Source organism: Triturus cristatus, chromosome 3_1, assembly GCF_964204655.1.
Source record: "Triturus cristatus chromosome 3_1, aTriCri1.1, whole genome shotgun sequence".
In the NCBI taxonomy this organism is placed as follows: Eukaryota; Metazoa; Chordata; class Amphibia; order Caudata; family Salamandridae; genus Triturus; species Triturus cristatus.
In genome coordinates this window covers 983,082,388-983,108,074 of record NC_140583.1, presented here as the reverse complement: position 1 = coordinate 983,108,074, position 25,687 = coordinate 983,082,388, and the positions used below count along the sequence as shown (strand labels likewise).

General features: G+C 44.6%; 1 protein-coding gene across 1 annotated transcript in view; it reads right to left on the bottom strand.

The window, feature by feature from the left end:
• HIVEP3 (HIVEP zinc finger 3) overlaps window positions 1–25,687 on the bottom strand; it is a 1,736,279-nt gene that overhangs the window by 12,556 nt on the left and 1,698,036 nt on the right. The window contains exon 15 of the mRNA XM_085645663.1: window positions 5,746–6,788. Coding sequence (XP_085501789.1) covers window positions 5,746–6,788 — 1,043 coding nt within the window. The remainder of the gene's footprint in view (window positions 1–5,745; window positions 6,789–25,687) is intronic.

Sequence of the window (25,687 nt, the reverse complement as noted above, 5' to 3'; positions counted from 1 at the left end):
GAATTCTGTAAGTGGGCAGAGCCCACGCACGCCAGTCAGGGGCACAACTAGAGTCACATTTCAGGGGAGGCTGATAAAAATTTGGGGGGGGGGGGCTAATTCTTCCAGTCATAGGCAGAGTGGAGATGCAGGAGCTCTAAGAAGAGGTAAAATCACAACAAAGCCTTATTTACAGGTAAATGGTCTTTTAAAAACGTGAATTACTTGGGTGCCGCGCTGAGAGCCGTGCACCCAGCGCGTTCCCACTAGTGGGCCATGCTGACAGCCACGCACCCAGCGCGTTCACACTAGGGTGTCGTGCTGAGAGTCGCTCACCCAGCGCGTTCACACTAAGGGGCCGTGCAGAAAACAAAACGGTCCACTTCCATTAATTTATATTTGCCCCAAGGACCCCATCCCCTGGGGCATGCCCAATTCTTGAATGTTTTTATTAATCATTAGGAAGGGGGCCGCATGGTCCCTCTTCCCTTGTCCACTACTGGCCCCGGGGACCCCATCCCCCGGGGCCTGGCCTCATTGTTGGGGACCGTAGGGGGAGCCCCAATGTCCCCACGCTCCTGCGGCCCCCGCCTCCTGCGGGACCCAGCATTGCTTTTGCGCAAGGGGAGCTGCTAACATACCACTCCCCTTGCCCAAAAGCAATCCTGCTTTGCTTCACTGAAGGGAGAACAGGTTATCCTCCTCTCGCTTCAACGGAGCAAACCAGGGTTTGCGATGACAGTGTGCGAGACGTGCTTTCACCCTGTCATAGCAAACAACAATGTCCCGGGGTGGGCTCCACTGGACATTGCAGGAGCCGGCCCTGGGGGGTGGTGGTCCCCAGGGCCATCAAGGGCTCCAGGAGGGGTGCCGTGCGGCCCCCTCCCTCTATTTACAAAGCCCCGGGAGGTGGTGGTCCTCGGGGCTTCAGTGGGCCTGCGAGGCCCCCCCTTCATATTTAATTAAAGCCCCGGGGATGGTGATCCCTGGGACTTGGGGGGGGTCTTAGAGGCCCCCCAACAATTATATAACAAGCCCCGGGGAGGTGGCGGTCCCTGGGGCTGCAGGTGGGAGGTGCCCTCCCGCACCTAATTTACATGGGAGGTGGCGGTCCCCAGGGCTGAGGAGGCCCTGCAGGCCCCCGCAATATAATTATAGGATTACCCCCGGAACCTGGCCCACCCGGGGGCTCATTTAAATGAAGTGGGGGAGCCCCCGCTTCATATTTTTTTTTCCGTCCGGATTCGCGCACCCAGCGCGCATTCAGACGTTTTAGAAAAAAATAATAATTGGGCCTGGGGGTCCTTGTGGGATCCCCCTGAGCAGGGCTAGGGGGTCAGGGTGTTTCTACCCTGCCCCCTTTTCTTCATTCTTAATCTTTTTTTGACTGTTTTCTTGTGATTCACTTCTACCGAGTCACAAGATGGCTGCCAACACATCCTGGTTTGGAGTGTTGGCAGCCAATCACAGTGAAGCTCGTGGTCGTGACAGCCAATCACAGTGAAGCGTCTGGTCGGGAGGGTGTACGAACCCACCGCTGCCCCAGATATCAAAACTTTTATTTTTTTAATTTCTCAGCAACTACTAAGTGGATCTACACCATTTAAAAAAAAAAGACGCTTTCTGAATCAAGCACTAACTTTTTGCCAAATTTGGTGTAATTCCGTTCTTCAGTTCAGGCTGTAGCCTTGGCTAAAGTTTTCTATGGGAAATTGATTTTTTGACTTTTATTTTTTGAATTTCTCAACAACTACTGAACGGATTTACACCATTTAAAAAAAAGGTTGCTTTCTGAACCAATCTCTACCTGTTTTCCAAATTTGGTGTCATTCCATTCAGCAGTTCGGGCTGTAGCCTGTAATAAAATTTCCTATGAAAATTAACATGGAGAAAACACTTTTTGGGACCCCCCTTTTTTCTCAGCCCCCGCTCGACGAATCACCCCCAAACTTTCAGGATAGGAGCTGACCTGGATAGACCTGTTTTTTGGAGAATTTAGCGTACATTCGTCAAACAACGCCAAAGTTATTAGCAAATCAAAAAATGCTTTTCCTATGGAAACTAGGTTCTAACTATAACTACCTACTGGCGACCACCAGTAGGATATATATATATATATATAATATATATATACATGTATATGCATGACAAGATAAAAGATGATGTACCATTATATTACCACTTGGTTTTATGACAGAGTTTTTTTTTAGAAGGGTCTTAATTGGCTGCTAATTAATATGATATTGTAAATATTGTTGTTTGATCTATTGTATAACAATTTTATACAGATTTTTTTTATAGTACTGTCATTGCAATAATATCTTAACTTATTTAATAATTTATTTATTTAAGTTGCCATGCTTGTTTTAAATATTTATGACTTCATGAATATTCATTGTGTAGTTTGCACATATTTATGGTACTCCCACAGGGGGGATCAATTGTTTTAAGGCTCTGAGTTATCAGGTTCACCAATTCATCATGTAGTGTAACTTCTATGTCTATTATGCACTTTACACGTGTGATTTTGTGCACTGTCACTTTAAAAATGAAAAAATGAAAAAATGGTTTTGAAACGCGTCATGTGATCAAGGCCTTGGAGGAGGCTGAAACGCGTTATGGCAGTGGTGCGGGCATTCTCTGAATAACCCGTTTTTTTGCACTGAACCTGGGTCTGCCTTGTCGTCTTTGAAACTGGTGGTGTGAAGTGTTGCGGATATATATATATATATATATATATATATATATATATATATATATATATATAATCCAAAGTCCAAGAAATATGCAAATAATGCATAGAGCAGGAACAGACCACTCCGTGACTAGAAAATAAAGTGCTTTATTCTTCAAAGGAACAGCAGCATGACGCGTTTCGACCAGGAAACCCGGTCTTGATCACATGATATATATATATATATATATATATATATATATATATGAGTGATAGGCCCTCCACGATAAAGGTTAATTTTTTACACAAGCTAGTTCCCTCCTAGGAATATCACTATTCAATCCAATCATATGAGTGTTCAACCAGAACACCTATCTCTGTTCTTTCTCCAGTAGGATAGGTTGAGAGTTGTGACCGTGTGTCACAGATTCCAAAACACACCACTCCATTTCGCCTGGAGCATGGTAAAACTTCAGGTAGCACAAGCTCATCTTTTGAGGTAATCTTGCATCTAATTCCACTCCTGTGTTCATTGATGCATGTTTTTACTGCTCTCTTTGTCATTCCCATGTACCTTGAACTGCAGGGACATGTAATCAGATAGATGCAGTATTTTGTCTTACAGTTAGTATGTTTATTTAGGCTCCACTTTTTCTCTTTCTCAAGTTTAATCTCTTTTAATGGTTTCGTCAATCGATATACATTAAAGTGCCCACACAGGTAATGACCCGTCACAGGAGGTAATACCCATGTGCCATTTGGTTTTGTTTAGGTCTAGAGTAGACCAGCATGTGTCTCAAATTCATTCCGTGAACGGTCAAAATTCATAGATAAACTACTGATTCTATTGTTTATTATTGATCTTGATTGTGTTAGAACTAGGAGTGAAGGTGGAAACACAAGTCAGTGCTCTTGATGTTTCTGGAGCTTTTTATTCCAATTCAATCTCTCTGTTGTCGTTGCTGGCCCTCTTCTGGGCCTTATTGTTGATATGATAGGGATACTTCCTGTTGCATACATTTTCAGTCAGAGCATCTGCTTGTTGATCATACTCCCGTATGTCACTGCAGTTCAGCCTGATCCTCAAAAAGTGTCCAAATGGCAAGTTATTTCTCAATGATCTGTGGTGATGGATGTAGAAATGTAACAAACTGTTGCATTTTTTAAATTATTGGCCTTTAGCGTCCCATTTTCAATACTGATAGATCCAGAAAAGATAGCTCCTGATCAGATATATTCTTAGAAAATCTAAGATATGGGTAGATATGGGTAGAGCGAATTAACACATACAACAAATGTTTCCAATGCTGCGCGCTCTCTACTCAACACTATCAAGATATCACCAATGAACCTGCCCCACAGGTGGATGTTATTTCTGCATAGATTGTCACACAAAATTAAGACATTTTTCAAAATGGCACATGTACAGACAAGCCAGACTGGGAGCAAAAGTACTGCCCATCAAAGTTCCTTGGACTTGTAGACATTTTAAATTTCAAATTGTAAGAAATTATTTTTCAGTGCTATAGGTGCGCATTCCATGAAGAAACGTATTGGTGTCAGAAAGTTGCAGCCAATTGTTCTCAAAACTTCCACAATCACTTCTGAGGTAGCGTTCTGTGGAAAGTTGGCATATAATGCTTCAACATCCAGGGAAATCAGTAAATCAACATTACCCTTGAGATTGATGTCATTGATAAGATTCAGAACATCTTCCGTGTCTTACAAAAAAGCAAGAGTTTTTTCCACTAGAAGTTGTAGGAAGTGGTCACAAAATTTGGACAGTTACTCCATGGTTTGGTGCGACCTGGGGGGGGGGGGCTTGGGGGTTTATGACCTGTATGTATTTTGGCTAATAGGTAAATATGTATGGTACTCTAGGGAGTTTATTAATGAGGAACTCACTTCCCTTTTTGTAATCCAACCCATTGTTTCTCCTTCATTCACAAGGGTTGCTACCTCATGTGACAGTTTTTCGGTGGGGTCTTCAAAATACCCATATAGTATCTGGAGTCTGACAGTTGTCTCAAGCATTCTTTTATATAGTCTGTGGTTGAGAGGATCACTTATCGCTGTGCCATTATCATCAGTTTTTATGGTAACAGAATCATAATTCAGCAGTGAATCAATAGCATTTCTCTCTTTCCTGGAAAGATTCCTGAATGTGCTCTTCATCCCTAAGTTCTTAATTTGTATTTAGTACTGCCTGTTCAAAAGTTATGATCTCGTTAGGAACTGTGTTACTAGCAGGTGTGGTGTTTTGAGCATGCCATTGCAATTTTTGGGGCATTACCGCTAGACATACAACTGTAATAGCCATGATACACTAAGAGCCTTTGATTTACAATTACGAAACTTCACCTGGGTAAAATGGAGGTGGTATATTAACACAAAAATGCTATTCTATCATTCTAAGAATGTATCTGAGTCTTTCTGGTCTTGTATTTTTTTAAACATTCAGAAGGCTAGAAGCAGTCTGACTACATAGAAGCAGTACATTAAAACAAAGAATATTTGAAGCTGCAGATAACTCTGTAGCACTATGAGCTGTGATTTATGCATCCTATATTTTATATACTTGAATAGGGTAATATTTATACCATACCACCATTATTGATTAACTCTAGTAAACATTTAGGGACAATGTCTAAAATATCAGAAAGCAATACCATGCACTGATAAATGCCTGTTTTGGATAACAGCAAGGCTTCAAAGCATATCCACTGCAATCACAGAGATCTTCCTCCATCCAGACTAAATTCACTCCTGGTGTGCTACTCAATTCCCTGGAGAAAGTCACTGTTATCTCTGGCAAAATGCTTTGTGAATACAAATCTTGGGGATTAGCAATTTCGCAAAAACACAAATGGAGGTATAGTACCGGGGCACAGTGTACACACTCTGAGCTCCCTAACTTCCTCAGAACATTGGAACATAACCATTCCAGCGCAATTGCTCTTTGAGTTCATATGAGCAGTGTGAAAGTCTCAAGTGAAAACAATACACTGTAAATTTCACAAAATTCTCATCACAAACATATCCAGCTATGCAATCAGAACCATTCACATGAGAAATAATGTTCAGAAACTCACCAATATGAAATCGTAACTTTCAATGCTTTTGCCATGGCACATTTGAGGTAGAGCCAGTGAATGTGGCAATCCATGTTCTACTTTGAGGGAGCTTGGAGCTTTCACATCTGTTTTGCTACTGCTATGCAAGTCATCTTTTGTTGGGGATGGATGCCTTGATGGTGAATCTGACTCACATGGCGATAGGATTTTCCTCAATGAGGAGAATCTAATAGAGGAGATCTCTCTGCTCATAGTCAAATGATGCACTGGTGATAAGTCTCTCTCTGGAGATAGGTAGGTGTGGGGTGATAGATCTGTCCTTGGTGACATATGCCTACTTGGTGACACACATCTCAATGGTGAGAGCTCCCTTCCGGGTGACATACGTTGGCAAGGTGACATCCGTCTCCCTGGAGATGAGCACCTCAATGATGATGATTCTCCAGTTGGGGAAAAACGTTTAGGAGAAGTTTCAGATTTGGTTAAAAAGTACCTTCTAGAGGAAGCTGGTCCTTTGCTGGAAGACCACCTCCTCCGAGGAGATGTATCTTTTGAGGCTGACAGGTCCATTCCTAAAAACATCTGTGGTCTTATAACTAATTCTCTTTCAGCTGATGATAAATGCTCACTGGCTGTCAGAAATGGCCTATGAAAGCCCAATACTCTTTGGCCAGTAACTTCACTACTGCCTACTGACAACCTTTCTTCAACCATGGAGGGTGCTGCTTTTTGGCCTTCAGTTGTTGTCTGGCATGTGGAACCATCCTCTGACTTTGGGAGTGAGATGGACCCAGTATTTTCTTCTTGAGAAGATGGAAAGCCAGAAGAATGCACTTGCTGGAAAGCATGTTTAATGTTGACAGATTTCATGGAAGGTTCATCTTGGCTCTCTTCTTCATCGTCTTCATCATCATCATCGTCATCATCATCATCCTCATCATCATCTGCCTCGTCATCATCATCATCGTCATCAGAATCTTCCAAATCTGAAAACTGGTGCGCTTCAATAGCTTCGGTTCCTTCCTTCCCTTCTGAATCTTGAAACAATTCTTCACTGGTTCCTAAAAACACAAAAATCATTAGTAGTAAAAACAAACAAATGCAACTGTAACAATTAAAAGATGTCCAAAAACGATACCTAGCATGGTGTTTTCTCAAAGAATATAAAGGTTTATTCTTATCATATTATTCTGAAATACATTTTTACATTTTGCTGACCTCTGCTATGTAAATTGTAATATGTTTGTGCTTAAGAGACCAAAATGTACTCATATATAAAAAAAACTTCTGCAGGTTATTCAGTCTTTAATTGTGCAATCTTCGGTATAAAATCTGATCGAAGTTCTGCTGAATGTTGAACTTCCTAAATTGGGTCTACTTGGAATGCTCTACCTGTTGAATAACCTATAGAATAACCTTCCCACCGGCACGTTGCTATAAGTGATATCACTGTTAGTTACTCACCCACCTCCTTCAATGCAAAATATGAACAATTTGTAAGGACAGCAGCTGAGACTTTGAGGAATCCAACAGTGTAAGAGTTTAAAGAAAAAAAGATGAGGTTAAGGTATGGAAGGGGAGAAAAAAGCCACTGATGGGGTTTTTCACAGCAGGGCACTCATTGTCACACTATATATGACCCAACTCTATCTCAGACATGTCCAAGATAATTGTTGCTAATAAAACAAAAACAAAGATGAGACTTGACTGGCAACAAAGAACACTTTCCCGTGACTAATTTGTGGCACCCTTTGTCAGGCTAAGCTTAGCATGATGGAAAGGCAATCAACTGTCTCCAAGTTTCCCTCCTGAACATCTTTTTATACGTTAAATGGGACCTGGGAATTGTTTGACTTGCTAGAGGTCAAATGAATGCCAGGTCATATCCAAAATCATCAAGAAAAAAATCATGAACAAGCTCGCTGAATAACACAATAGGCTAGCCCTGTAATAGGTTTATGTTTTTTAACTGCATAGGTTTTCTGTATTTCAGGTGGCTGCCAAAAACCAAGATATTGGCAAGGTAGCAATAGATAGATCAAACTTTCCCTAGGAAAGGTACAATTTGTATTGTTAATAATTTTGGCATTGTTTGATGAATCTGCACACTACTTCGCAAAAACACTTCACCCACTTTGGCTCCTTCATGGAAAGTTTTTTGCTGATCTGTCAAGTGCAGGGCCCAAGAAAATGAGGAGGGGTGGGGTGGGGGGGGGGTGGATAGTCCAAAAGTGTGATTCCCAATTTTAGTTCCCATCGGAAAATGTGCTCCCTGATAAAAAGAACTAACTGGCAAAGAATGCCCACTCTTAACTGGCAGACCGAAATTGGACAATTCTCATATTTAGGTGTCTGCTGAAAGTAGAGCAAATATTTTGTTAAAGGTTACTTTGTCTAATCCATTTATACCCTTGGCATATTGGGCACTCTTGTATTCAGGACTGAATGGATGTTGTATGGATATCAAGGTTGTGCAATCACATGATGTTCTTAGCACAAGAAAAGAACAAGCACATCAAGGGTATTGACGGCACATCATTAACATTTGGGAAGCGTGTAGAGAGACAAAGGAATTGGCAATAGCTGCAGAATTGGGAAATTACTTTACTGTTAGTTTTGACTTTATTGTTACTTTAAATGTTCACATTATAGTAACTTCATGGCAATGTCTGCATAATGCTCTGGAGAATTGGAAGTCATCCAGTGTACAATGAACTTTAAAATATTGACAAACAAAAAGTATTCTGCAAGAACTAGACTGCACATCAATCTGTTTTGGGGGTGTTCTATACTGAATCCTACAGAAGAGCAAATTAAAAATCCTAAAGCATACACTGAATTCCAAGATGTGTTTAGCAAAAATGGTGCAGATTTGTTGCCCGGCTCACACAAGGAGTATAATTGTTCTACAGAACTGCTTTCAAGTTGAGTTGCATGGCACCCACTGGGGGGAAGGTGATGCGCGTCTCAGGACCAGGCCATGACAGTCAGTTGAAATTTACCTGGCTCGTATGGCCTGGTGCAGAGTTGCTCTGCCTGTTTCTGGTGCTGCAGTTAGAGTTACGGGGGAGCTGGTTTATCACGTAGTGTGTGCTGGTGAGGAAACAGACATAACGGGGCCACTGAGGTGGTCGGATGAAAGTACTGTGAAGTTCCCTCGTGTTGCAATGTCGAGTAAAGGTAGTGGTAGCCGGACTGGCAACCAACAAGCCTTGCAGCTATAAAGTTAGTGTGATGTTATTTCAATGTACGGAGGTCCGGGACAAAACGGTAGCCACCCAAAACTTACTGGAGGTCAGGACTATGTTTTCCACAATGCACTGAACCATCTACTTTTAGGTAATACCTCGGAGGGCCCAATGGCTAGTGATTCTTTGGTTCCGGGAGCGTGCTTTAACGTGAGGACTGCAGGGGACTAGTGCCACAAGTCCAAGGGCGACTGGAGTTGCCTCTGGCTCTCAAAGGGGTCCTTTTGTCTGGGGGAGGCAGTTGTTGGCCCAAGACGAGTTGCAGTTATGCAGTTGTACAGTTGTTGCCACAGGTGCAGAGTATCTCACCTTGGTTTTGTGCAGGTCCTGAAGTTGCAGACTCAGGTCTCTTCTATGTCCTTCATTGCAATTCAAATCAGAACTGAGGTTCTGGTGCCAGGTATGCTCCCTTACATCCTAGATTTATTGGTGTTAGGAGTGTGGGTGCAAGTGGCAAATGGGCTTTTAGCCCAAGCGGATAATTCGCCCCTCAGGTGACCACATTTGGGGCTTTGCGCCATCTTTGCTATCCAGAACCTTCTATTCTGACACTTTTAAAAATGTCAGAAACCTTCTTTGGCTGTACAGACAGATCAGGTAGCCCAACCTGGGTGTGTGTCTAGCCTTCTGGGAGTGTAAACCTCCTGACTACATAATTTACCTTCCTACCTGGGTGCTATTGTGCCTGGGGGTTGATGGCAGCTGTTTCCTTTTTTGGGAGGCAGCATTGATGCATATCAGAGGTGATGTAAGCTTTGAATTAGGGGTAGGCGTAAGTCGCGTAGGGGGTCTACGCTGAGAGACACGGAGATGGAACCAATCTCCGTCTCCATCGTGTCTTCTTCTAGGAAACTGCGCATGCACGGGTTTTCCGAAAAAGTCGCGATGGAGACGGAGGGAAGCCCGGGGACGCCGCCGATAAGTTAAGGTGATTTAAATTGTTATTATAATGTTTTGTAAAGTTTTAATACTGCGGGCGGGAGGAGGGCGGGAGGAGGGCAGGAGGCCTACTCCGTTCCGCCCGAGTGTGTGGAGATTTGCCTGTTTCTCCACCTACATCGCGGAAGGCGGAAGGGGCAAATCTCCGCACAGTCCGTGGGAGGAACGGAGTTGTCTGCCCACCCCTACTTTGAAGCTCACCACCTGGATGTCACTTCACTAGCCAGCCTCTCAGGGAGGGAAGTGTCACCTCCTTCCCAGCCAGGCCTTTCTGTCTGACTCCTGGGAGTGTGCACACCTCCTGGCATTGGGTCAGATTCCAGTCATGGTGGCAGCAGCTGCAGGTTGTGAACTAGGGCACAGGAAAGGCTGGGTCAACCACACGAGAAACCACTATGGTAGCCACTTGGGTGAATGTCACATCAAATATGAAATGGGAATAATGCCAGGGGTGATCAGACAAACTGTTTGATAACAAAATTAACATATTTCAGTGGGACCATAATGGAGTTGGCGACATCAGGGGTGCCAGCCCATGTTATCCTATGGCCCCCTAATCACTTATAGTAGCACTTAATGGAAAGAGGCTACTATAGGGACATATAAGCTTGCAGTTATATGCCCCAACTTTCAATATAATGCACCATATCCCCTGGGCTCAGGAGGCTTACCTTGGGGGTGATGGCATATATTAAAAATAGTGCTTTGACCTTGCCATACATGGTGAGTACAAAGTCGTGTTTCAAGCAGTTTGCACTGTTCATGCAGTCTGCAATGGCAGCACTGCTGTCATCTGTTTACCTGGGTCACTCTGGGGGGCACAAACAGTGTTTCAGGCCCTGGTGACCCCTTTAACTCACATGCTCTGGGTATCACTAGTGCCATTTACCAGGAGCTTACAAAGGGGTTAAAGTCCTTGCCAATTGGGGTTAAACAATCACATGTATCAAATTTAAAGAGAGAGCACTGGAACTGGGGCCTGGTTAACAGGCTGCTGTGCACTATAAAAGTCGTAACCATCAGCAATGGCGCAAAAGGTGTGGGGGGACCATACAAAAATGACACTTTCCTACATGACGCCTCCCCAAGAAGAAACCTGATGAGCAACTAGCCTAACCCCTGGTAGATCTCATCCTCTAAGTGGGAAAACCCAGAAAGACAACCTATATTGGCATGTTCAGTCCCTGGTCTGTTTTCCACTGCAAAGTCCATACCCTGTAGGGAAATGGACCACCTCAATAACTTGTGGTTCTCTCCTCTCATCCGCATCAGCCATCTGAGAGGTCTGTGGTTGGTTTGAACCTTGAAGTGAGTCCCAAACAAGTATGGCCTCAGCTTCTTCATGGACTAAACAACAGCAAAGGCTTTTCTCTCAATGGCTCCCCAACGCTGCTCTCTACAGAGGAGTCACCTGCTGATGTCGGTAACTTATTGATCCTGGCCCTTAGTTGTTTGTGATAACACTGCCCCAAACCCATGTTCAGAAGCATCAGTTTGGACAATAAACTCCTTTCTATAGGCTGGTGCCTTCATGGCAGGTGTTGAACGAATAGCCTCTTTCAAGGTGTTAAAGGCCTTTTGGCATCCTGTGGTCCTGATGGCCTTATTAGGCTGATTTTTGGTGGTGAGCTCAGTAAGTGGGGCCACAATTGTACCATGCCCCTTCACTACCCTCCTATAATACCCAGTCAAGCCAAAGAAAGCCCTCACTTCAGTCTGGGGAGCCTCCCACCTCAGAATGGTCTGGATTTTGGGTTGGAGAGGTTGCACTTGAGCTCTACCTTCAAGGTGGCCCAAGTAAACAACTGAACTCTGTCCTATCTGGCAATTACTGGCCTTGATAGTTAAGCCTGTCTGCAACAGGGCCTGTAAAACCTCCCTTAGGTGGACCAGGTGATCCTCCCAGGTGGAACTAAATGAACAGGTTACTTACCTTTGGTAACACCTTTTCTGGTAGAGAAAAGACCTAGTTGCAGATTCCTTATCTTAAAATCCTTCCCGGGTACCATGCTGGATCTGGAAATTATTTCCAGCAGTACTCTTGCACATCTGTAGAGGGCGTTAAGCGACTCCGCAGTAATGTCGTCTCTCGAATGTGACAACAAAAGAGTCCATATAAGCCCTTCCATGATGTGCTGACATCAGTATCTTTTGTGACTATTTCTGCGCCAACAACGCGGAGCCACGTAGAAAAAGCATGCTAAAAAGGGAAAAAAGTATTGTATCAAAAAGTACAGATCAAAAGAACTGTAGTACTATGCAAGAGGAGATCCTGGATACATCAGGCCCTCAATTAGCAGAGTGGGGAGGATGAGTGGGTTGATAATGAATATGCAGCTAGATCTTGTCTCTACCAGATAAGGCATTACCGAAGGTAAGTAACTTGTTCATCTGATAGAGACATCTGGCTGCAGATTCCTTATCTTAGAATCGGAAAACCAAGCAATACCATCCCAGGAGGAGGGGCTGCGAATGGACCTTACCAAAGATTACTGACAGGAGAAGCTGATCCGAAAAACAGAAAGGGACCAGACTATCCATGCACAAAAAGAAAGGGAAGCAAAATGCTCACTGAAAGGACTGATTCCCAAGAAGGACTATGGGAATCCCGTAGGGAGTAGAAAGTCATAAGACCAGGAGACACGGTATAGAACTAGTAAAAGAGGCAGCCCCAAAGCGAATGCAACCTAAGATCGGGGAATGAAAGGGGACCAAGGACAATAATCCATACAGTCCAGGCCCAAAACAAACTGGAAGGAGCAGGCACAGCGTGCTCATCCGCAGTAACGCATGCAGCAAATTGGAGAACCCTCCGATCATCAAGGAAACTACCCTGAGAAGCAAATTACGAAAAAAGGACCTCCAATTAAAGAAAGATGGAGAAAGAGAGAGGAATGAATGTTGAAGAGCATCGCTAGGAAAAGAACAAGAACGGTAAAGAAACTGCTTTTAAACTGAGAACCTCGAAGGTACAGAAAACACCCTCTGGGATAATGTAATGTAGATGCTCGCTGAAGAGAAGGAAGGAAACAACAAGTACAACCAAGAATGTTGAACCAGGACACCAAGAAGGATGGAGGAAAGATACAGCAACGGACACAGTACAGATGCCCAGAAGACAATATGTATAAACACACACACATAAATACCTGAATTAAAAGACATGCACAAGAGATCCATTCAAGAGATAGGTATATACATGCAGATGCATCCAAGGATGAATGCATATAAGGATAATTATGCATATAAAAAAACAAACAGAGAAATCCCTGTAGACACATGTCATACAGGTTACAGCAAAAGTATATCCACTTCTACGAAGGTAACCCACGTCCACCGCCAGTGAGCAGGAGGGCGAGAAGTGGAGGAATGAAGGATTCTCCAAGAACAGAGGTAACCAAGGAAGGACAGAGACAATACATCCTACTGTCGTAAAAGAAGAGATTATGACAATATCTGAGGTAGAGATAGATTGACAAGGCTGGGAAACAGCAACATAATGCCACAAAAGGGTAGGAATTAGAAGGGAGAGACCACTAAAGGAGAACTTGAACCATTCAAGAACCAACACCATGGACCTAGGAAGGGTGCCAGTAGGCGGTAGCAGGAGAAGCTAAGAATAACAGCATTTGAAAAGTCCACCATAAAGAAAAAGAAGAAGACAGCCAAGGTGAAACGAAGGGCTGGTGTAAACTAAGGGCAACAGTTAGATGAATATGACAATCACACAATGGCCAGCCTTTAGGAGCAAGAAAAACAAGTAAGAAACCTGACCAACTCTTAATGGACACATGAGAAAAAATAGGATATGCCACAAGAAACAGTGATGAAATACCCGCACCAAAGCAGGAGGGTGAAATGTAACCTCCCCCGTAGAAATAGGGACGCCACGAAGGCAGGTGTGGTGGGAGGAAAGATACAGGAAAGAAAGGGAAACACAGTATCTTGTAAAATAAAGATACCATGAAAGGATACAAACAATCAAGGGGACTGGAATCCCAGGTGAAGAGAACTGAAAAGAACAGCAGACACAACAGCTGTCCCACTGGTGTGATGGCAGATATGCATGTAATAGGCACAATATGCTGGAGAAGAACATTCTCAGCACGATAAGGCTGGAGTTGTGGAATACAGGCCCAAACCAATAGGAATACAACATGAGAAATCCATGCATTCCAGAGTAAAAGAAAGCAAAGCGAAGGCCACACCAAAAAGGGTTGAAGATGGAAATGAAAGCTAATCAGGCTAAAGAGGTTGCCTGCCTGCAGCACCAGCATAGCCAATATGGACATGAGGGCAGAGAGGTAAAGTCCCTATAAGGGGCACTAAGAGCATAAGTAGCTCACAAAAATGCCTCCAAGGCATACAAAATAAAGTCCCTGAAAATTAGGAACAAGGCTATAGTACAACTGCACAACATAAACAGAATACCTGCCACAGAGTAAGTACTCAGCTAGGAAACTTCAAGTGGCAAAAGAAGCTGAAAAACAGACTCACAAGAGACCGCAAAGTACGACAAGTTCTAGATGTCTGGAAACGACACCTGTGACCAACAGCATAAATGACACAAAAAGTACCTGCAGGAACACCACACTGGATGTATCCCTGGAGGACAGAGAAGTACTCCGTCCTGTGAAGGCAGAAAAGCTTCAAAGCAAGGGGAAACATCTGTCACCAACAACCTTAGTACGAATTAAGACTCCGTACCACCATGACAATCCCTGAACAGACATAAAGCCGGGTCAGCGTGCACACCAAAAAGAGAGGTGCCATCAAAAGGTATGTCAATCAAAGCAGTTTGCACAGCCTCTGAAAACCTGGAAGTACACAAGCATGTGCGTTGATGTAGAGCAATGGAAGAGGCCATAGCCCAACCAACAGAATCAGTAGTATCCATACCACAGCAGATGCTAAGTGTGCCAGCAAGTTGCCCATCTTGTACCAGGGGAACAAGAGCATTCCAGGCTGCCTCCAGAAGGGAGTGCAAGAGGCACTCCACAGAGTTTCACAAGGTGTGGCAGAAGTGGGAAAGCGCTTAATAAGTGTTCAAAGAGCACAAACTAGCGCTAGAAGAAGAGAAAATATACCTACCACAAGCGTCATATTTCCTTGCCTCCCTTTCCAGAAGGACAGGGGGTAAGAATATCAATATTTTGCAAGGCTAAAGCAGCTTGAAAAACAAAGTTTTAAGTAAAGGGATGTCTACTTGGACAGGAGTGATCCTCCGGGGCGGGCGATCAACAGGGAGTCTTGTTTCAGCTTTAGACCAAATACCCAACAGAATATCGAAAAGACATTCACTATAAGGAAGTACAGGCTCAACATTAGACCGTGCAGAGAGTAGAACACCAATCAAAGGGTCTCTTGACAATTCCAACGAGGAAAGGTGTAAATACGGGACAACCAAAACTCCACTGAGTATATCCGCCAGAGCGGAACTCGCCCTCATAGCCAAACTAGGAGGATGCTGGTAAAGTTCTAAACCACTGGCATCACCCAAGTCAAGTAACAAGATAGATTATATAGGGAATGGTAATGTGTCTGGAATTGAAGGGGGACCCACCACACTGTCTGTAGTACTTCCACAGCCATTGTGCTCAGAAGGAAACACCAGAGGGGAAAAATCGGGGACAGTTGCCTCCATTGGCGCCACATCCAACAACATGACCGAAATCGGTCGATGTTGAGAAGGTGACGTCTCGACGTCGGAAGAATAACAATGGCGTCGACGGCACAACTAAGGGAACCAGCAGACAAGAGCTCAACGCTGACATTGGAGTCCGCAGACCAAGAAGCAGGAGCCAAAGGAGGGAACCCTGATGGGCTGTGCACCAGTGCCACTTAGGTGGCAGACACAAGAGGCCGACCTGAAGCCAAGGGAGTACCTGCCGGTGGAGTCAAAGGCATAACCTCATGCACTTCCATGGGGACCGAGGGCACTCCAGAGGGAGGTGACGACCCAGGAACAGAAAGAAGAGATTGAGAATATTGTCTCATCTGGGTCAAAGATGCCGCAGGATAGGTGGGGAGACGCAGGAAGGACTCATGTCTCGACACTTCAACAAAACAGGGGAGATCAGCAGTGGGCGACAAAGGTAAGTGGCACTGAGAGTTTGACTGCCGCCGCCAAGGCTTACCTCTGGATGTAGAAGATGAATAACACGCACAGAAACGGCTCCTCGAACAGACATGCGATTGGTCCTTAGAACACATAGTGGACTGAGGAAGATGGGAAGACTTCGAAGGCTGTGACATCTGCGTCGCTAGGTGTTTAATGCGACGTTCCCCGAGTGTGTTTGGTAGGAGCTGTTGACAAGAGTCGCACTTGTCGAAGTCGTGGTGCTCACCCAGACACCACATAAAAAACAAGTGAGGGTCTGCGGAGGACATTTGTCACCCACAGGACTCACAAGGCTTGAATCCCGAGGACATTGAAGAAGTGGAAAAAAGGCACACTGCTCCATTGATTAAAAACAGTCAAGTAGGCCAAAAACGGGCAGAGGAACTGCAGTGCAGATCCGCTTGTTAGTGCGGGAAAGCAGGAACTGACTTCAGCGCATCGGGGGAGGGCTTATATTGACTCCGTTGATGTAAGCTTCGAGAGACAATGTTGCTGCGGTGTCGCTCGGCGCCCTCTACCGATGTGCAGAGGTACTGCTGGAAAAGAATTCCAGATCCAGCCTGGCACCTAGGGAGGTTTCTAAGACCCAGGGAACTCTTTAACATTGTTAATAGACCAACCACGTCTGACCCCCTCTTGCTTTAATCGCCACTAATGAAGGATGTGGAGAAATTGCTAGCTTTTTCTCTGACAAATGCACAAAAATTGAGCAATCCTTCTTACAAGTCTCCTCTTTGCCCACTGCCCTTACCTCCCTCTCTGACACACATCCCCTCATGGCAGCTCCTTCTCCAGTTCCCATTGCTGACCGAACGACCCCTAAGAGTACTAATGGCTACCATAATCCCTACAAACTGAAAAACAACGCCAAATGGTATGACTTCAAACCTTTGACTGAAAAGGAAGTCTTCAATCTAATCAGGACTCTGAAGCCATCGGTCCATACCGATGACCCCCTCCCATCCACGATGGTAAAAAGTCTCAACCACATCATCGCCCCGTTTTGGACTCTAATCATCAACACATCGCTCACCACGGCCTGTGTACCGATCTCTCTCCAAAGAGGACAAATCACACCCATTCCCAAAAATCCAAGGGCTGACCCAAACGATCTCAACAACCTCAGACCTATCTCAAACCTCCCGTTCCTAGCCAAGACGTTAGAGAAATGTGTCTTACAGCAACTTAATCATCATATACGTAAATTCACCCTTCTGGACACCTTCCAATCAGGGTTCGGAAAAGGCTGCAGTACTGAAACGGTCATGCTCAATATATCAGATGACATTCACGGTTCCCTAGACGGGGGGGGGGGGGGACACTTGCCTACTTATCCTTCCAGACCTATCGGCGGCGTTCGATCCTGTTAATCACCCAGCCTTGCTTGAACCTCTGAAATGGCGCTTCGGCATCAATGGCACAGTCTTAAATGGTTCACATCTTACCTACAACACAGTTCGCAACACATCAAAATCAACTCATGTCTATCTAAACCCACTCGGGTCAATCTTGGAGTGCCTCAGGGTTCAATTCTATCCCCCTCCCTTTTCAATCTCTTCATGCAACCCCTTATGGTCATCTTGAAGCAGGCGGGGATCAAATACCACATGTATGCTGATGACACGCAACTTTACTACAAAACCAAATCACCCAGTGACATTCGACATCTTAACGCCACACCGACATGGTTTCGCTCTAATTACCCGAAGCTTAACCACATCAAAACAGAAGTAATTCTATTCTCACCCAAAAGCAGCCACCTACCAATTCACAAATGGCTCAACGACCTGAATGCAGTAAATTGCTCTCTCACTCTATCCAACTCCGCAAAGTCCCTTGGCTTCTTCCTGGAGAACATGTCACTGAAATAACACTTCAAAAATTCAGCAAAAGGAGCGCTCTACTCGCTAAAAAACAGTAAGAAAATTAAACCTTTCATTCCTGCCAATAAATGTCAAGATTGTGGTGCAGTCTTCGGTCCTTTCCAAACTAGACTATGGTAATGCCATTCTCCCGGGGACGCTGAAAACTCACCTCGCCAATACCCTGATGTTACATCAAAGGTACACGAAAATGTGGCTGCACACAGCTTATCAATATGCTCACAAGGGACATAGATTGACAACAACAGCAACTTTCTCATGGCCGGCCTGCTCTTCCCCCTTGCCCCGCAGAGCATAATAACCCCTATCCACTGAAGGCCCTGAGTGCTCCATACAACAACCAGGCATCAGGAGACCTTATGCGGCTGTCTGTTGTTACAGACTGCCGGACTTCCTTGAGCCCCCTCGCTTACTCTTTGAGCACACAGCCAATGCCTCTGTTGTCTATAATCTCCTGGAAATGTGGCAGGCCTTGGTTCAAATGCCACACTCCCGGATTGGAATAACTTTATTGAAGCTTATGACATCTGTTTGTCCCAGGATATATGGTGCCTGGAACCACTCTTCAAACCTTCTTATTTAAATTTCTTCATCCCCGCTGTTTGTGGCCCTGCTGGTCGACCTTCAGGAGGGCTGACAATGTGGTTTAGACCAGGTGTAGCTTGTAAACTACATGATCCTTACATCACCAGTCTTGAGATTATGGCCATTTGACTAGTGTTTGATAATACTTTGGTATCAACATCTATAATGTTTACTCTAGAGTGGTCAATGGAGGGTTTAAAGTTTAATACAGTCGAGTTCCTGGTGGACATATTAGAAGAAAAAACAGTGTCACTCCTATTTGCTAACAACAGGGGACTTTAATACTACCCTTGAGCCCTTGGACACCGCGGATGTTGATTTAGCAAGAGAGGAGGACGAGAAGTGGGGTTTGCCACGTTTAGAATTGTCACCTATAAAAAAAATGGACAGGGGCCGCCCTACAGCTAAAGTCATTATTCAATGGAGCTGTGGCTTAGAGCAGTCAATGGCATGTCCAAATCCGATAGGGAAGGGGCCAATACATATGACAACATGATTCACTTGAGTCGCATAGACTACATCCTGTTAGACTTAAGAATATGGCCATTTCTTAGGGATATGTGTATCAAGGACAGGTTGGAGTGTGACCATATTCCCCTTTCTCTGCCTCTCCATGGAATCTTTTGTCGCTTTAAATATGGCTGGTTTCCACACCCTGGTTTCCACAATAGACATACAATCTTGCAATGATATGCATTGCAGTAAGTGGACCCAGATAGTTGATTCCCCCGATATTCTGCCCGTTATCGGGGAGGTCTTATCATACTCTTCAGCCGAGTTGCCTTTTAGGGTGCCTTGTGGTGGGGATCAAGGGTCAGTTACTAATTTGCATAACAATCTTTTTAGGAAAATTCTATCATATTTTTTATTCCTATAATAACAACGAGTAGACGTCCCCCCTGCTTTAAAAAGTTGGTTTAATAAAGAGTGCGGACGTACGAGCTCCTTGTTGGTTAAGGCCATAAAAGACGAGGGCACACAGCGGGTCTACTCAGTAAGGAAGTTTTACAAATTAACATAGGCTCAGGCTAAAAGAGAGTGTGATGAGGGGAGATGGCAGGTTCTTAAAACTACCTGCATTGATAATCAATCAGCTACTGGTCCCTAGTTAAGTGGAGTAATGATGGGCTTCACCCCCCCCCCCCCCCACACACAAAATTACATTGCTCCAGGTACCTTGGTCGACCACTTCTTTCTTCTATACTCTGATGTCTCCCCCCTCACACCCAAATGTGGTGCAGGAAGAGCCAGGTGACCCAATAACATATTGACTTACTGCCTCCTACAAGGATCTATTCAATTTAGCAGATGTGTCCAATGCTTTAGATGCAGTCACAAGAGGCTGAGCACCAGGACCATCCCCACTGATTTATTTCTGCAGGACAGACAGAATAGGTCCAGATATATTTTAACATTGGCTAACGCCATTGCCTTCAGTACCCCTATTCGATTCAGGATATCAGTGGGGTTGGGATCCGGTAGGAGGTACAGGTGCACCACCTGACAGGTGGGAGATATTGACCAGCAAATACGAGGGTATGGTCACTGAGGTACAGAAAGTGACACAGTAAAGATGGTCAAAATGCGGCACCGTAGTAGATGACACAGAGAGTAGTATGTGGTATGGTAGAAGTGAATGGGGACGTGACAGGATGTGAATTGCAGGAAGTGTGACATGCGGAGTGTGTAATGTGTTGTTGGGAGTAACACACTGCAGAAGGATGGCCATTGGCATGCTGGCACTTAAAAAGAAGGGACTGGGAGCATGAAGGGGAGTGGTCGCACAGATATGAGATGTTTGGGTATTCATGTATGCACCTATACTATGTCACCAGACAAGCCTGCTGGAGTAGATTGAGTGTAAAAGTGAACAAAATTCCCGCTAAAAACCAACGGAGGCACAGAGGTAACTGTGAAAACACATATGTCTTCATATCTCTTATATGAGCAACGCTGTAACAGTAGAAAAGAAAGTTTTTCGCCCAAAAGGGATTGTAAGTTCTTGCTTGGTCTCTCTTCCTCAGGCACATTTTCTAAAGAGTGAAGCTGCTTTTTGAAACTCGTCTTTAGACGTCTCCTCTTCCTCCTCCCCACACAGGAAAATGTTCCTGATAAAAATTAAAAGGATGAAATTCAGAAGCTTTGTGGCTGGAGCCCTACCTAAGTAAGGAATACTTTCCTACCCTTGTGGAGCTAACTGAGAGCAATACCCGTTTTCCCGCCTTCTTATGTCTCGCCTCTAGATGGCGCACATGCGCTGTTTCAAACTGAGACTGAGACAAGCTGTATCTACATCGGGCTGATATATTAGGAGCGCTGTTGTTCTAATTGGCGCCAAGGCCCGATTTTAATATTTTTAAAATCTTGTGCCTGGCTGCAACCACCACTTGCTACCGAACAGTACACATTCCCCCTTCATTTTCTGGCATACCCCCGATCCGTTGTGACAGACTTTCTCCGCCTGCATTAAAAGAGGGGCTGCAAATGGGTCAGTCAGATGCCTGTGGAATTATTTTTAAAATCCTGTGCCTGGCTGCAACCACCACTTGCCACCACACAGCTGCTGCATAATCAGCACACATTCCCCCTTCATTTTCCGGCATTCCCTGATCCTTTGTGAGCAGACTTACTCCGACTGCATTACACACTGGGCCTCAAAGCCCGGGGTATTATTTTTAAAATATTGTGCCTGGGTGCAACAACCGCTTGCCACTGAACAACTGCTGGATAATCAGCACACATTTCCCATTCATTTTCTGGTATTCCCCAATGCGCTAGGGGCAGACTTCCTCCGACTGCATTACATGCAGGGCTGCAAATGGGTCAGTCGGACACCCGTTGCAGGCCGACAAACAAGGTTTGTTTTCAGAGTGCATCGTCCTTACTCCACTGGTTTGGCAGAGGTAGCTGTATGTTAAATATGTTCCTCATTAGGTGGTCGACCTCTGTTTTTTCACGTTCTTTCTTTAGTTCTGGTTATATTTTTGAGTTTTTTCGATTGATCAGCTGTGGCTGCCAGTCTGATACTGCTGTCCGCAAGTGCTGAATCTATGTCTGACCTGGCAAGTATGGGGTTTCCAGCGTGATGTGATGCACGACGTGTGTTCTAGCATGTTATGTAATAGAGGACTTTAGTGTATTTCGCTTATTTCACTGAAGAAAGCCAAACCAGAGATTAAATTGAGGTTACTGCAGAAAATGCAACACAGCACAAATACTTTGGTATTGCAAATGAGTTTAAAAGTAAGTACATGTGGGAATAAAGTGGCATTGAAGATTTGCTATTAGATAATGGTGGAATATGAATAAATTATTTTTACAAAGTGATGCATACGTACCGATGCTGGGGGCTGCCCATTCTGAAAAAAATATTTTGGGTGTTGTGCTCCTTCGGTGTGATATATAGGAACACAGTCCTACTATATAACTTGTGCACTCTAATGTGCACAAAAAAGTTCACACCTCAATCTGTTGATTGGTAGCGCTATATATTATAGCATGAGTTAATTCTCTATATTGTATCATTGACTGGACCGATATGGGCGTCAGAGCACCTCCTTTCCTATGCAGTGCTGTGACTGTGATTCAAAGCAGTATACTGTTGTCACTGCCTTCTGCAGTTTATGTGGCTCAAACCAAATGCCTCACCCTTCAACACTCTACCTTCATCCAAGAGCTTCAGTGCTCAACCTCTATTGCACTTTGATGGTTTGTGCAAATCTAACATTTGCATTGCTTGGTATTAGATAGCACTTTCTGAGTTGCTTGAAGGCACTGCTACTTCTAGGAGAGACTGGAACTGGAACCCTGCCAGGCCCAATATTTTATCTGAACAGCACAGAGTTGTCTCTTAAATGACAGATGCGAGGGCAGTCCGTGTGTATGGCGCCAGAGTTACCAAGCATCCAGTGATGATGCAATAGTTCTCATAGGCAAGACCTTTTTGGCTTCAGTCCTGGGCTTTGAAGCAATTCACTTAAAAGTAGGTATCATAGTAGTCAATGTTTAAACAAATCTGTTGGAATATAAATGCGTTTCTCATCAATGGAGTGATGCCAATGCGCAGCGCTTTATGCAGAGAACAATGTTTACAGGGCAACCAAACTTAGGTAGTGCCAATGATAAAGTGCTTCTAGCGTAGCCCTAATTAGGTACTCCCATTGCCAAGATCGATTGGGTATGCCAATGCTTGTTTCTTTTGTAATGATCAGCCAGTGCAATGAATTGACCTAGAATAGGAACATTTTCTAAGCATTTTTTTGGCGATCTACTATGTTCCTTTCACGTTCTTCCTATAGTGGCGTGCGTGTGTTACACCCTTGACTGTGCTGCTGGAAAACTGACACTGAAGGGCCCCAGGCACACACCTAGCATCTCCACCCCTAGCCCCTCTGTTATCTGACAAGTCAATGCACATATTTTTGTGACGAAATACAGTTGCATCATCAACAAAACAGACCACACACCTTTTCTTTTGGAAAACTGTTGCAAGGGAATTCATAATTTGTTATGCAGTACACAGGTAGGGCTAACTTATGGGTGATCGTACAAGTGCAGCGCCGTTTATGACTAACCGCTGACACCCATCCTGAAACAAAATCCAGCCGCTGGGAATTACGTTGCCATCTCATTATTTATCCGATGCTGTATATTTCGTATTGGGGCTGCGGCCCAATAATTTTATGTGGTTGCTGCACCCGTGCCACCACGGAACGAGGTAAGGCCAACCCCCAGCTGCCAGGATACCAACTGTCCCTTACGGGATGAAGTGGTCACCGTTGTGTTCTTCTCATAGCTCCCGATGGCCTGAGGATCTCATATTTAGAAGCCCCATCTCCATCTGATGGGGTATTAATCGCTTTTTGCATTAAGATTACCCTCTAACTCCGCTTGTGATGCTGTACAGGGATTTGCTGTTCTTCGTAGCTCTCCTGTTCCTGCTGGGTGGATGGGTGGCAAATTCCTCTGCTGCTGGCCAACGAAAGAGAAATATCTAGGTGTGTTGCCCACCTAAATACCTAGACGACCTCCTGGAAGTGACATCATACCTGGGGAGGCAAGATCTCGCCATGGCCATCTTCCATGCGAGGTGGCCACAGAAAAAATACTACCCCCATGGGCAGTGAGGAAACACTAAGGGGCTTTTCCATCTAGTGTCCCCCTGCGGGAGATGTGGCCATCCACTGACTGTAACTAAAAAAAAAACAAATGAGAGAGCAACCCCTCAAGCAAAATGGACAGGGTTAGAATATCTTAACAACAAGATAAAGGTCCCTCTTGTGTCACCTCTGTGTATTGTTACCTTCAATCTTTTCCCATATGTTTGAATACATGTAATAAAGAATAATATTGAAGTAATGCACTAAGAAAATATTAGTGATCTGTTTATATGTATTGCAGGTTTCTAACCCCTATTTGATATGTTTTATGTAATGAATTGTTGATATTTATTTTTATGAGATGTTATTTTAAGAAAAAAACATTTTTTAATAAAAGGCATAGATATCTTTGAAATTAACAGGTCTCGTAGTATGCTTGGGAGTATGAAACAGCATTGATGAAGATGGTACACATGGGAAAAGATTGGAGGTAACAATACATAGAGGTGACACAAGAGGGACCTTTTTCTTGTTATAAGACATCCACCCAGTGTGCCTCTGCACCGTGTGAGGATGCCACCGGCCTACACTGAGAAGGTCTAACAGTAACTCTTGAATGCAAATACCTCAAGTTCATTTTCCACCTACTGGGCCAGATTTCTTCCTTTGCTCGTGACAATTTGGAATTCCCCAGGGAGGTTTGTTGGAAGACAGACATTTGGTTGTTTTTAAAACAACGAAAAAGTGCCTTTAGAAAAGAAAAATGGTGACGCCCTAACTAACGGGAGGCGATGGCGGCTTACTCAGACGGCTCGGTTTGCTATTCAGCAATTATACAGAGGACAGCATAAAGCGAGGGGGTGGGGACACGGGGTGCCACGACCAATCACATCCGAAAGTGCTGTAGCATGGCGAAAAGCAGCGCGAGGACCGCTGCTCTGCCGGGACAGCTCGCGATTCGTGCTCTGCATTCCATAAGGCAGCCAACTGGGCCACAGTTCCTAGGTTACCAACGCTGTCGGCATTCCTGCTCTCATTCACAAATAATTCTATTTACAGTAAGCATACAAAGAACCCTGCCACCCAATCAGCGGAGAGAGAATTGCCCTGTGTGAGTCAGCCCCGCGTTCTGCTCGCTATTTTTAGAGCCTGGCGAAGGCTGCGGGAAGAAAGCAGCCCCCTCACGTATAATGCCAGTTCTTTGTGAATCGAGAATGAACTGTCAGCGAGCAGGCTTGAATAGCTCATGTGCCAGGCTTTACCTCTCCAGGAGAGCTGCGTGGACAAAAGGCCGGGAAAAGAATACTGTTCACGGATACTTCAATGGAACGCAAGCGCCCCACGACGCCCCAATAGTCCGTCAAGAGAGCTTAGACATATCTGCAATATGAATGGAATTTTTTTTACTGCATTTCCCCCCCAACGAACCAAATAGGATTGTTTTTTTTTTTTAGCTTTCTCTTCTTTAATATGGTTTCCTCAACCGACGGCTTGCCAGGTCAATATTAATTTCTGTGCATTAGGGTTTTCCACGAGCTGCAGAATGTCCACAAAAATTATTAACGTGAGCGGTCTTTTTACAAAAAACAAATATGAGGGGCTTGTGCAGGGGCAGGGAGCTACCAGGAATCATATGATACAGACCTTCTAGGAAAGCACAGGGAAGGAATGAAACAGCCTTCCAACAGGGAAGGGAGATGAAGGCAACACTACACTGGGATGGCAGTGGCGTGCAGGCACAGTGACAACGCTGGGCAATGTTCGAGCAGCTGACACGAGAGTTGGCAGACTGGTTCATCTGCTTGCGTTGGCGTTCTTGTCCATACTGCGGGTCATTCTAAGCAACCAGAGGTTAGGCCACCCTAGGAGCATGTCTCAAGTTTATGACTTCAGAAAACATAGGCTCTATATCAAGCATTCGGAAGCCCGGAATACTCTGGCAGCACGCTGGATTTCAGTGGAGAAAATTAGTCCAGACCAGCACCGAACAAAATAATATTTAGCAATGGAAAGCAAATTAAGCATAGTGCAAGACTGGGCTGGCAGTTCGGGCTGGCCTGTTCTCCCATGAGGAGCAGGGATCAA